The 13,296-nt window shown below is 45.4% G+C and overlaps 1 protein-coding gene across 9 annotated transcripts in view; it reads left to right on the top strand.

Annotated features, from left to right (window-relative positions):
* The window catches only part of HHAT (hedgehog acyltransferase), a 321,914-nt gene extending 310,950 nt beyond the window's left edge, over positions 1 to 10,964 (top strand). For 8 of the 9 annotated variants that reach the window (XM_042976895.1, XM_042976896.1, XM_042976898.1 and 5 more), the window contains one exon: positions 9,644 to 10,964. In XM_042976895.1, the coding sequence (XP_042832829.1) occupies positions 9,644 to 9,735 (92 nt within the window). In that variant the 3' untranslated portion in view covers positions 9,736 to 10,964. Of the gene's footprint in view, positions 1 to 5,954; positions 6,074 to 9,643 lie in introns of all 9 variants that reach the window. The other variant, XR_006214213.1, reaches the window with a different exon arrangement.
* The last annotated feature ends 2,332 nt before the right edge of the window (positions 10,965 to 13,296 follow it).

Here is a 13,296-nt window from a genome sequence, read left to right as displayed (position 1 = left end):
GGGCTCGAAGTCACAAACCGTGAGCTTGTGACCTGAGCCAAAATCAAGAGCTGAAAGCTTAACCGACAGAGTCCCCGAGACACCCCTGGGAACATGCTCTTTAATGGATACAACCTAAGTTAGGCTCTCAACAAGACGAAGGATAAACATGTTCATCAGTGCTTTCTTTGTCCCCCTTGACGAAAACGGAGAGATTGCGGCTTCTGAAGACGTGTGACCTAGTGACTTAGTGGTGGATGATGCTGGAAAATAGAACCCTGCTCCTTCTCCCTCCCTGCTGCTACCTTAGGCACCAGGAGTAGAGAATTTACGGAGAGGGACCAGGCCAGGAGGCAAGCGCCCGGTGTGGGCCTTTTCCGTCATGTAGCCCAGGTTATGGCTTTGGGAGCTTAGGTGGCCAAGTGGAGTTGGAGTCACACGGCCCTAAGTCTCACTTTGGCATGATGACCAACTAGCTCTTACACCTTGGGAAACTTACTTTACTTCTCTGAGCCTCAGTTTCCTTTTTCTACAAAGTGGGGCTAATAATACCTGCCCGGTAAGGAGACTGTGAGAATGTGGAGCGCGCCCAGCAAGGTACCTGATAACATAAAGCTCCATAACCGTCTGTCTCCTCTGTTCCGGGAAGGAGCCCAGTTTATGAACAACTCTGTTAGTACAAAGTTCTTCCCTCAGAACAGTGCCCCCAGAACAGTTCCCCTAGAACAATGGTTTCCAAAATGTGGCTCTTGGACCAGCAGCATCCACCTCACCTGGGAATGCGCTAGAAATGCAAATCTCAGGCCCACCGCAGTCCCCCTGGATCGGAGCCGTGTATTCTCTTTTAAGGTGTTCTCCAGGTGCTGACGTGGGCTCACGTTAGAAAACCAGTGCCCTAGGATTTCGTGCTTTAGTTTCATGAACAGATAAGAACCATCCAGTCCTCCTTTCTCATGAAAGGATGTGAAAGAAGCAGCGGAGCCTTTTTTGGAAAAACACTAAGGCCTCGAAACCTGGGTTCGAGACCCAGGTTTGTAAACTATATGGAGGTAAGAAATTGTTATTTAACCCTAACGTGGCCAGAGCCTGTTCCTCAGCCCTTCCGTCCCTCTCCCCATGGGTTTGAAAACAGACCCGGCAGTTCACAGGCTTCGAAGCCTGGGCAGCTTTGCTCTTGCTGTGTATCCCTCGATAAGGTAGCCCTCTGATGGGAAAAGGCTCCTGCCCTGTAGCCTTATTAAGGTTCCAGCCCTAAACTGAGCTGTTAAGGAAGGTCTACAGGCCAGGACTGTTTGATGAATGGCTCCACATAATCTCTGGTCTGGGACTACTGGAGTAAATGAGATTTAAATAAAGCTACCCAGGCACCTTATCATTCCCCCCCCCCCAATCAGGCCTGAATATTGTTAAAAATAAAGGCTGTCAGGACCTAGCTCTTTTAACAAAGGCAACGGCGTGTGAAGTTATCGTGAATAATGAATGAAATGACAGCAGTGAGGCTGGCAGGGTGGTGCAGAGAGCCTCAGGGCACAGGGACACTGGTCCTTCTCAGACCCCAAGCCGGCACCCTCGGACCAGAGTTTGCTGCCCAAGCTAGCTCTCTAAGGGGAGAAACACTTCACCTCTGCTGGCCTTGGAATGGATGTCACCAATGTACGGGGTAGGGAGCTGGTGTTCAAAATATCTAACAAATGTAAGGCATGGGCACAGACCAGTCGATCCAAAGAGACGGCAGCCATGTGCCTGGAGCACATGTGTTTACCAGGTGTTTACCTCTTTTGATGTGTTATTAGAGAACGGTCATGAGGGAACAGCTGGGACCATGGCTTTTACTGACTAGCAGGGTAGTGAATCAGCCTGTTAATGTTAGGTAGAATCTCTCTGAGGTGTACTAGCTGAATGTCCACCCTGAGTGTACCATGTGAGGCGGTGCTCAGTGTCAGAGCGAGTCTATTCTTTGTTTCCCAAATCCATCAGTCACCAAGTCGTATGACTCTTGTCTTCTGCAGTGTCTCCTGGAATCACCTCTTGATTCCATCTCCCCATTGGATATCCTTCTTTGAGCCTACCCTTTCACAAAGGCTGTCTGTGGCGGTTGAAATTCAGCAGCCTTCTATCTGTCTTCACCAGGATGGCAATGTGGGCTCTTACATATGCGCCTGCATCCGCAGGGATATGGTTGGATATGTTGGTGGCATTTAATAATCATAATACATCCTTCACGTTTGCAGGCTTAGGTTTCAACCAAGGAGAGTTTGGGGAGTGAGACTTGTTTCCTTTGTAGCCCAGTGGCTCTCCGGAATAATGAGAACCTCCTCTCTCTTAGAATGAATGGTTTTGAGTCACTGACATTGGTGCTCCATGGGACCAGAAAGGGAGTCCATCTGTTCAGCTCTAGGGATCCTCATGCCAAGCTGAGAGTGTTCCCTAACCCAGCAAGGTGACAACTGAGTGGTGGATGAGCAAGAAAGTCAATGGACAACAGGGCGTCAGAGCCTCTGGCTAGAGAACTTGCCTGGGTGGATAGAAGGAGGAAGCTAGGGCATTGTTCATTGTTAATGACAGATAATTATAGATTAAAAAAAAGGACAGGCCGAAATCCTTCGGGCTTTTCTTGAAATAGGATTCAGCCTGACATTCTGGACTTGGGATGTGGACTCTGGGCCCTTTTGAGGCAGTGTGGCTTCAAGCAAGAGTATTAATATAGGTTAATGATTTCTATCTTGGAGTGTTGTAAGGATTCACAAGACTATATATTGTTTGTAAACTGTGTAGTAGATTGCATATTCTTTATAAACTACTTACACAATGACAGAGACTATGGTGCTGGGGGACTGGGAGCAAGGGCAGGAAAAAGCCTTCCCTGCAAAGTTTGTTCATGCGCTGGTCACCAGCCATTTTCTTCTAAAAACTGTTAGCATGGGGCGCCTGGGTGGCTCAGTCGTTGAGCGTCCGACTTTGGCTCAGGTCATGATCTCACAGTCTGTGAGTTCAAGCCCCGCGTTGGGCTCTGTGCTGACAGCTCAGAGCCTGGAGCGTGCTTCGGATTCTGTGTCTCCCTCCCTCTCTGCCCCTCCCCCACTCATGCTCTGTCTCTGTCTCTCTCTCTCTCTGTCTCTCTCTCTCTCTCTCCTTTCTGTCAAAAATAAATAAACATTAAAAATAAGTAAATAAATAAATAAATAATAAAAAACGGTTAGCAGTAGGATGTGGCCTTTGAAAAAGCCCTGTTAAAGCCAAGATGGTGGTCACAGGCTTAGGAGTGTTGCCCAAACTGACAGCTGAGTGAGCCTTTGATGGGGTAATTGATAGCTCATACACAATTCAGCAACTCAATTAACTCCTCTCCCATTAGGAAGGATTGATTTCTTCTCTGGGATAGGGATTTGTGCTGATTCAGCTGCTGAGTGTGTCCGCATAGTTAAGTAAAAGCTCTTAACATTCTCCTCCCACTCAGAGGGCCCAGTGGAAGAGAGCATGATTAGGGGAGCCCACTGCTCGGTCCTCCATGCAGCCTGTCCTCCTGCCCCTAGGGAGTTGAAGGATTGCAGACCACCGTCATTTCAAAAGTGAATTGTTCTTCTTGCATCTGCATCTTTTGTTTGAATACCTTAGGGCGTATATAACCTAGCAGCAGAAAACTGCAAGTCTGTGATTCGGTAATGTTCCAGTGTTATCTTAAAAAATTTTTTTTTCATTTTTGAAAAATTTTTTACAACTTTGAGACTGAGAAATCATCTGTTCACAGTAAAATACCATTTAAGGTCTTTTTCAGTTGTATATACCCTTGAAAACATTCCCATAATCAAGATGCAAAACGTTTTCATCATCCCCAAAGATTCCTAGTGCTCCCTTTGTAATCTGTCCCTCCCTCTGTCCTAGCCCCTGGCAACCACTAAGGAGCTTTTTGTTACTCCAAATCAATTTTCGTTTTACATAAATGGAATAATACGGTATGTATTATTTTGTCAATGGCTTCTTTCAGCATAGAATTGTCTATTGTGGTAAATTATGTATAACATAAAATTCAGCATTTTAGCCGTTTTTAAGTGAACAGTTCACCGGTATCAAGCACATTCACGTTGCTGTGCAGCCATCACCGCTGTCTGTCTCCAGAACTGTCTTAATCTTGCAAAACGGAAGCTCTTGCACCGTGAAACAATAACTCCAATAAGTCCCCTAGTTCCTAGCCACTTCCATTCTACTTTTGGTCTCTAGGAATCTGAATCCTCTAGGTCCCTCGTGTATAGTATTTGTCCTTTCGTGTCTGGCTTATTTCATTTAGCATAATGTCTTCAGGGTTCATCCATGTTGTAGCCTATGACAGGGTTTCCTTGTTAAGGCTAACATTCCACTATATGTACAGACAACATCTTGTTTATTCGTCTGTGAGGGGACACTTGGGTTGTTTCCACCTTTTGGTTATTGTACGTAATGCTAGTGTGAACACGGGTGCACAAATCTCTCTTCTGGTTCTTTGAATTCTCTTGGGTATGTATGTGATAATTCTGTGTTTAATTTTTTTTAATGTTTTTATTTATTTTTGAGACAGAGAAAGAGCATGAGCAGGGGAGGGGCAGAGAGAGAGGGAGACCCAGAATCCGAAGCAGGCTCCAGGCTCCGAGCTGTCAGTGCAGAGCTTGATGCGGGGCTCGAACCTGTGAACCACAAGATCATGACCTGAGCTGAAGTCAGACGCTTAACTGACTGAGCCACCCAGGCGCCCCTCTGTGTTTAATTTTTGAGGAACCTCCCTACTGTTTTCCACGGTGGCTGCAATCATTTTACAACGTTACCTTTTAAACAAAGGTGTTCATTAGACTTCTTGTTCTGATTATCCCATCACTTTCCAGAAAACCAATCTGATATATTCTTTGACTTGTCACGGCCCTGTGTGATGATGGTCTTTTCCTTCACTGTTCTGAGCCTCGGCCTTTCCAGTCTTTTCAGACTGATGTAATTGCTCAGAAAATTGCTCAGCCATAATAACCTCAAGTAAAATTACACTGCTTGCTTTCTTTTAGCTATAGACATTTCCCTCTGTGTCCTACCTATTCTCATTAGATGTAGTTATTATACAACTCACCAGTGTCCTATTAACAATATCATGATACAACCACCTCCATCCTATTAACTCCATCTATTATACCATCTACACTGATCTTCTTAATTGAATCTGTTGTGCTGTATATCCTACTTATGTGCATTATCTGTCAAGTAATATGCCCTATTAACTATATTACCCAATCTTTTGCAACTGTCGTCTGGCTTGCTGGATTCCTGTTTGTGATATGTCCAGTGCTGCTTAGGTGTCCTCTGTTAAAACTGTTCAGCTGTTTCGATCTTCACAGGTCCAGGTATCAAAAGCCAACTGGGACATATCACTGAGTCTGGGAGCTTAGCCATGAATATGCTGAGTGTGCAGGGGGCTTGGCCTTAAAGTACTGTCTTAAGAAGGATCTTTTCCTTTGACTAATGTCATACTTCCCACCAGGCTTTATGAGCTACATTAATGGGACATGTGCGCGTGTGTGGGTCTGTATGTCTGTGTGCACACGCACAGGGTTGGGGATGTGGGGGTATGGGAGTTGACCGGACGCTGTAGATCGGAAATCCTGGTGAGAAAGGAGACCCTGGAAGGAGAACACAGAGTGGGGAAAGGCCAGGGGTAGTGAGCGCTGCAGGGTGAGGTCTGTGTTCATTTGGCAGGAAAGAACCCTTGTTGACACCATCTTTTTTGTTAACGGATGACAAGCCTGGATGACTGCATCATAGCAAACCTCGAACGTTGCCAGAATGCCAGCCCATCCCAGTGTCTTATTCTGTGATCATCTGAGCCCTGATAAAGAGGAGGCTCTTCCCTAAGCAGCCCCCCACACTTGGATCACATCAGTGCTTCGTTAGCAGCTGCCACAGTCAAAGACCCTGCGCCTACAGGCACCGCACAGAGGGTGATGTTGATGTCTGATGTCTAGGAGAGGACCGGAAACACAGAAAATGCTCATGAAACGCTGGTTGAAGGCTGTGGAAGGGTGACTTGTGGAATCTGTCTTTTCCTTACCATCACATATCTTGCTCCTGAGGTCAGGAAAAGGTAAGAGGTCTTTGGCTGCCATCCAGTATACACTGGGGTTACTATCTGTAGGAGCACTCATGTTAAAAAGGCCAGAAAGCTATGTATTCGTAACTGCTTCATACACTGTACATGTAGACTTCTCAGGTGGTTCTGTAGTAATTCTTTGCATTTTTGTAACGCTTTTTATTTATCTTTTAAATGTTTATTTTGAGAGAGAGGGAGAGAGCACGCACAAGCGTGTGCACGTGTGATCGGGGGAGAAACAGAGAGGGTGAGAGAGGATCCCGAGCAGGCTCCACGTTGTCAGTGTAGGTCCTGATGTGGGGCTTGATCCCACAAACCTTGAAATCATGACCTGAGCTGAAATCAAGAGTCTGATGCTTAACTAGCTGACCCACCCAGGTGCCCCTTGAAACAGTTTTTAAAAGCACTGTCAAATCTGTGATCTTATTTTATTTCATGTGCTTCTGTTTATCTTTGATTTCCCATTGTGTAGATGGAGAAACGGAAGCCCTCCTAGGGTCTCATAGGAGAGTCAGGATTACAAGTCTCCTAACTGCTGTCTGCCTGCCTCTGCAAATGACATACAGTTAATGGTAGAGGGAATTTTCACGGCCCAGCTGTGGTCCAAACTGAACACGTATACGCCTCACTTCTGGGCAGCGTTAGGGCTGTTCTTCCAGTTCTGTGTGCTGGCCAGAAGCTTTCACGGGGATGTGAAAGCTTTGTAGCCATGGGGCTGGACACAGCTGTCCAATGTCTCAGGCCCAGCTTTGTGTAAGTAAAACATCCCCATTCTCCCACCTCCATAGCCAGCCTCTGGGTTCTGTGTTTACCAAACACCTGCCAATGTGTCACCCTAAACACAGCTGAAGTCTGGGACTGCTTTCTGTGCCCAAAGCCCCCTCCCTGATTTCTGCTCCCTGAGCCCACTGAGGAGCAGATGTTGACAGGACTCCTGGCATCTGTGTCTGGGCCACAGAGGTAAGAGATCAGAGGGCAGGCAGGCAGGATGGGTCCACTTTGAAGTTTGAAAACGTACTTGGCTCTACTGGGCTGAATAGTGCCCCCCAAATTCATGTCCATCTGGAACTTCAGAATGTGACTTCATTTCGGAAATAGGGGTTTTGCTGATGTAACTAGTTGAGTGTCTTGAGAAGAAGTCATCCTGGATTTAGAGTGGGCCCTAAATCCAATGACTGGCTTCCTTATAAGAATAGAGGACACAGAGGTACATAGGAAAGAAGGACACGTGAAGACAGAGACAGAGATTGAAGGTATGTTGCCATAAGCCAAGAAATGTCTGGCGTCATCAAAAGCTGGAAGAGGTAAGGGAGCAGTTTCCCTTAGAACCTTTAGAGAGAGATGGCCTGCAACACCTTGATTTCAGACTTTTAGCATCTAGAAGTATGAGAGAATGAATTTCTGTTGTTTGAAGCCACTAAGTTTGTGGTCGTTTGTTCCAGCAGCCACAGGAAACAAATACACTGGCTGAGTAGCAGACAGTAGGTAGGACTGTAGGGCTGGTCCTAGAGCCAGGCTTTTGTGAGTCCTCTGCTCCCCTCACTTGTCTTGCCTTGAGGGCCTAGGAGAATTCTGGTGCCAAGCTAGTCTAAGGAGGCAAGTGTGAAATGAGTTCAGAGGAAGACCGGAGCTGGGCTTCTCTGTTGTCACCCGAATTTTGGTGGAGAAAGACTTCTGCGCCCTCTCTCCAACATTATTGCCACCTTTCCTTAGTGCCCACCGTAGGCCAGGCACCATGCGGGCCTTTACATCATTTCACACGTTCCTTCCTTATGTCTTAAGTCAACTCGGGGCATTATAACAAAATACCATGGACTGGGTGGTTTAAACAAGAGACTTTATTTCTCATAGTTCTAGAGACTGGAGAAGTCCAAGATCAAGGTGCCAGCTGATTTGGTTCCTGGAGAAGACCATCTTCTTGACTTCTATATAGTCACCTTCTAACTGTGCCATTATATGGCAGAGAGAGAGAGAGAAGCCAAGCTCTTGGTGTCTCTTCTTTTTTTTTTTTTTTAATTTTTTTAAAACGTTTATTTATTTTTGAGACAGAGACAGAGCATGAATGGGGGAGGGTCAGAGAGGGAGAGAGACACAGAATCTGAAACAGGCCCCGGGCTCTGAGCTGTCAGCACAGAGCCTGACACGGGGCTCGAACTCAGACTGTGAGATCATGACCCGAGCTGAAGTCGGATGCTCAATCGACTGAGCCACCCAGGCGCCCAGACTTGGTGTCTCTTCTTATAAGGGCACTAATCCCATCATGGCCCCACCCTCATGATCTGACCTCAACCCATTTACCTCCCAAAAGCCCCACCTCCAAATACACGCTGGGAGTTAGGGCTTCAACATATGAATTGGCAGGGGGATGCAGTCAAGTCCATGGCATCTTATAAAGACTCTTAATAAAGTTGCTCTATCCTTTTAGTTTTACATTTGAGACTCATTAAGTGGCTCAAGGTCACACAGATGGCAAGTAACAGAGCCAAGATTTGAACTGATGTTTAATTTTACTTCAGAGTTTGCACATTTAACCACTATGCTATATTAATTGAACTTTTATTAATACTAATAAGCAGCTGACTGTTGACATGGTAGGAAGAGAGCCTGTAGAGTAGCAAGACCATCTGGGGCTCCCCCCTGCAGCCTCCCTACTTCTGTCCTTACCCTGCCTGCCCCTCCCCAGGCAGGAGCCACAAACCCATGATCCATGTTCCTGGGGTGGCCTGTGATACACTTCTGGCGGTCTCTCCGGCAGCTTATCTCTGTCCCTTTCCATCTAACAAACTCTTGCTCACCCCACACGGCCCAGTTGAAATGTGCTCTGTATACATCATTATCTAGCACACAGTACATGGCTCATAAATCCCAGTAGTGTGTGTGTCTCTTTCCTGAGCTGGAGTGGGATCACCTGTTTTGGCATCTGGTACCTTCCATAGCACCTCTGGATCTCCAGAGCACCCAAGAAATGTTTGAGCAAGTGAAACATGTAGAAGGCATGGAGATAATTAAGTGACAAGTACTCAGCAGAAAGGGCTGTTAATTGAGGAGGAGGAGGGAAAGGAGGAGAAGAAGAGGAAAGAAAAGAACATCAGATATTCTAAGACAAGTACTTATAGAAGGAACCACTAAAAGCTTTGAGTTTTGAAAGCAAATGTTTAATTTAGGCTCTCCCTTCTGTGTGCTTACAGATGGCACTCAATTCAATATGACGGCCAATCTATATTTTGAGATTTACTGTGGGTCTTGTGGACCTTTCTCCTTTTTTGATTATTAAATACTTTAGTTTTCTAAATAGGTATTCTTTAAAAGCTTGTCCTATTTCTAAATATAATTCCCATTTGAGATCGTGCACTCTTCATTTTATGCTGACCCCAGTGGGAATGTAGGGTTCGGGTTGTTGGCGTTCCAGTTAGAGCACACTTTCTGGGAGGTGTGTGTCTAAATGTGTCAACCGAGGCCCGTGTTTCTTGAGTTGCCTTCCCCAAAGGGGGAGAGTTTGCACCCGTGGGAGGTCCCACCCCAGGCGTTTCTAACTGCTCTTCCATCTCTGCCCTCCCCCTGCAGGCTGGCCGTACGTGACACTCTCTGTCCTGGGATTCCTGTACTGCTACTCCCATGTGGGCATTGCCTGGTCCCAGACATACTTGGTGGACTAAAGCTGCCCTGGCCCATGCCAGCCCTTACCGCTGGCCTCCGAGCAAATGGTGCTTCACCCTGACCTCGCACACCAGATAACCTCCGAGGGACCAGTGCTTGATCTGTTCATCTTTTGTTGAAGTTACCTCACTCCAAGACTGGAAGCTGGAGCTCTCATAGAAAATTGACAACCGGAGAGGCTTCTAACTTTGGGGAGCTCATCTCCCCCATCATTTTCCTGCTGAGTAAGCAGGGGTCCAGAGCAGGAGAATCTTGCTCAGCTGCACATGGTGACGTTGTGGTCTAGAACCCAGGCCCAGTGGCCCTTTGGGTTCTTTCTACTTTACCGAGAATTACATGCAATAGACGTTTCTCGATTAGAGCACAGAAATCTTGATAGTGATAAGGCCTGTTATCCACTGAGCATCCTTCTGAAACATTTTGGTAACATGTAAATGACCTCTTCCCCATGTCCTGCAGTATGGTCGCTAGAACCAGCACTGGGGTCTGAGTTTCACACTTCAGCTCCCCAGCATGGCGGGGACAATGTCATGTTTCTAGTTACCCAGTCAAAGAACATACAGCATGTCCTGTGGTTTCCCAGGGGTCAGTACAGAAGACCAGTTATTTAAACACTACCCAGGTGACTGACATTTGGATGCTTTGTGCCCTAGATTTACAGAGAAGTATAAATATGGCAGTTCCTCTAGCAGACAGTTAATCTTCATTTCCCAATATAGAAGCAGAATTAAGAAACCAGGAGATAAGTGTGTCCACAGACAGGTGCTATCTGGTAAGTGACAAAGGGTAAAGGATGGTCTTTTCTCCTCTCCATGCAAGTAAGCTCCAGCAGTCATCTTCCTACTCAGTGGTTTACACTCAGTAGTTCACATTGTTTTGTTTTGTTTCAAATAAAATGGAGCCTTTCCTATCACATTGATAATTTACATAGTTGTAGAATCATTTTGAATTAGTTTTTGAGGAAAATGCTTAGAACCGAAACACATAAGTCTCAATTATTCATTCTTTTGGAAAGTGATGACAGGCCACTGACCCAAGTGGTAGATAATTCTGAATATGTCTGTTTGCCTTTGGAGGTTTTGGTTCTTTGTTTTCTTTTGAGACGGCAGGTGCTAAGTGGTAAAGAAGCTTTGAGGTTTCAAGACATAGTGTACCTCGTCATGGGCAAACTTAGTATATATCTCAAACACCTGAATTAAATTGTCATTGAATGAAAGGTTCCCTTGGACCTGGTCTGGCCACATATCTCGTATTTGTTGTCTACTGTGGTCCTTGTGTCCTGGCCATGGTTTGAACTCCACGAGATACTCCTAGACTGCAGGACCGGCCATCTTGCTGACATCCGTTCTTCCTAGCCCTTCTGCCTGGAAGAGCAGTTGTAGGGTGGATGGTGTGGAGTGGGCACACCCGGTGTTGGCTCCTTCAAGGAACAGACCCAGAGGGGCAGGCGGGCCGGTAGCAGTGGCCTCAGCAACCGACTTGGTAAGTGAGAAGGAGGCCCAGGCAGGTGGTTCCAAGGTGCTGGGAAGAGTGAGCACTCAAATGATTACAGTACATCAGGGACCGATACTAGTTCAGGAACTGTGGTCAGCTGCAGGGAGTTTGGCTGAAGTTCACATGGAAGGAAAGGGCTGGCTAAGGAAACACAGGAATGTGAAGATGATTGTAGGCAAGTGTCTTAATGTACGTACGTGTATAAACAATACAAAGAATTTTGAACGCTTCAGAGACACCATTGATGTAAAAACAAACAGGCTTATTCATTCACTCAACTGTATTAGAAGAATCGGTGAATATATTTGAAAGTAATAAGCCTGAATTTCTTTTAAACTATCACATGATTTAGAGTGGTTCTCAAGAATTAGTAAATTATTTGAGGCCCAGTTAACCAACATGTGGATTTTCTAGGACCATTGTTTTCTTACTTTAGCCTCTTGCTGTTCTCCAACTATAATATGAAAACAATAATAAGTCTCTCTTCATGCATGTGAAGTAAAATCTTGGAGTTACTTTAAATGAGACTCTTGAAGTATCTCTGAGAAGACAGAGCAGTTCCAGCTGAGGAGCGTGTGACATGTCACTTTCCACAGTCATCAGCCCTGGGCAACTTCAGGCATGGGGCTGGAAAGCAACTAGACGATGTCCCAAGGTAACTTCTAGCCCCAGGATCCTCTGACCTCAACCTAGCCCTAGGCAAGCCAGAGCGCTCCAAGCAGGATTGCCAAGATGATCCCCAAGGAGCCAAGACATCTGAAGGGCAGCCAACTTGTGGCCATCTTGACTAATTCGGGACTGTACAGGAAGACTTAAAGGTATTTTATTATTCCTTCAGATTAATTTGTTTGAAGTGACAGGAGAAAACCTTTTGTTCTATTGAAGACTGCAGGCATAGAAAGAAAATATATCATCTATACAATTATACAATGTTGTCTGTATTGGGAGGATAGTAATTTAGCGGGACCGGTGTTCCCCTTAAAAAAACTGAGACTGCTCACTTGCTTATTTAAAATAATAACATAATTGTAGACCAGTATAAGAAATTAATCGTAATGAGTTTGCTTTCTAACAAATGTACCAGAACATATACATCCAGTAGGACCAACTGTTGAGAAACCAGATCACCTTGATGGTGCTGGCCTTTCTCAGTGGGCATTGAGAAATCCGAGGCCCTTTTTCAGGGAAGTTATTTTGTTTTTTGTCTTGTTTTATTTTATGTTTATTATTTTGAGGGAGAGAGAGAGAGAGAGAGAGAATCCCAAGCAGGCTCCGCACTGCCAGTGTGGAGCCTGATGCAGGGCTCGAACTCACAAACGTGAGATCATGACCTGAGCCGTTTTATTTTAAAACAAATCGACAGGGGCGCCTGGGTGGCTCAGTCGTTTAAGCATCTGACTTCGGCTCAGGTCATGATCTCACAGTGAGAGAGAGAGCGTTGCATTGGGCTCTGGGCTGACAGTGTAGAGCCTGCTTGGGATTCTCTCTCTCCTTGTCTCTCTGCCCCTCCCCTGCTTGTGCTCTCTAAAAAATAAGTGAATAAACTTAAAACCAACAAAATCCCCCCTTTTTAATAGTTGAAACCCCTTTGGCACCCAGAATGTAGTATCTATTACTTAGCTCTGTATTACTAGTCCTTTTGACTAATTATAAAAATCATATTCACAAAGAGATATTTTTCACAATTGAAGATATATCAAGAACATACTGTTCAGTGCTTTATTACGTGAGATTCCTTTTTTTAGGTGAGATTTTCGAATGAATATCAAATCACTTGGAATTTTAAATACTATCACCTTTAATGTTTATTATGCTTTTCTGCAACATAATGAAATAATAGGTTGTAGGGAGGATGTCATTAAGAATGCCGTATTCATCCTGTGGCCTTATGAGAGCAAGCAGAGGCCCGAATATGGCTTGCAGACCACAGATTCCTCATCCTGAGTTAAATTCTGTCTACAAAAAGAAAAGTGCCCTTTTTGAAATGTGGTCCAGTAGTATTAAATAAGAACTCAGGTTGACAGTATTATGGAGAATCTTGCCATGAGCAGGAAGTCATACCTATT

The sequence above is a fragment of the Panthera tigris genome, chromosome F3 (assembly GCF_018350195.1).
Source record: "Panthera tigris isolate Pti1 chromosome F3, P.tigris_Pti1_mat1.1, whole genome shotgun sequence".
Lineage (NCBI taxonomy): Eukaryota > Metazoa > Chordata > Mammalia > Carnivora > Felidae > Panthera > Panthera tigris.
Note: the sequence above shows the minus strand (reverse complement) of the source record. Positions and strands in the feature narration are given on the sequence as shown.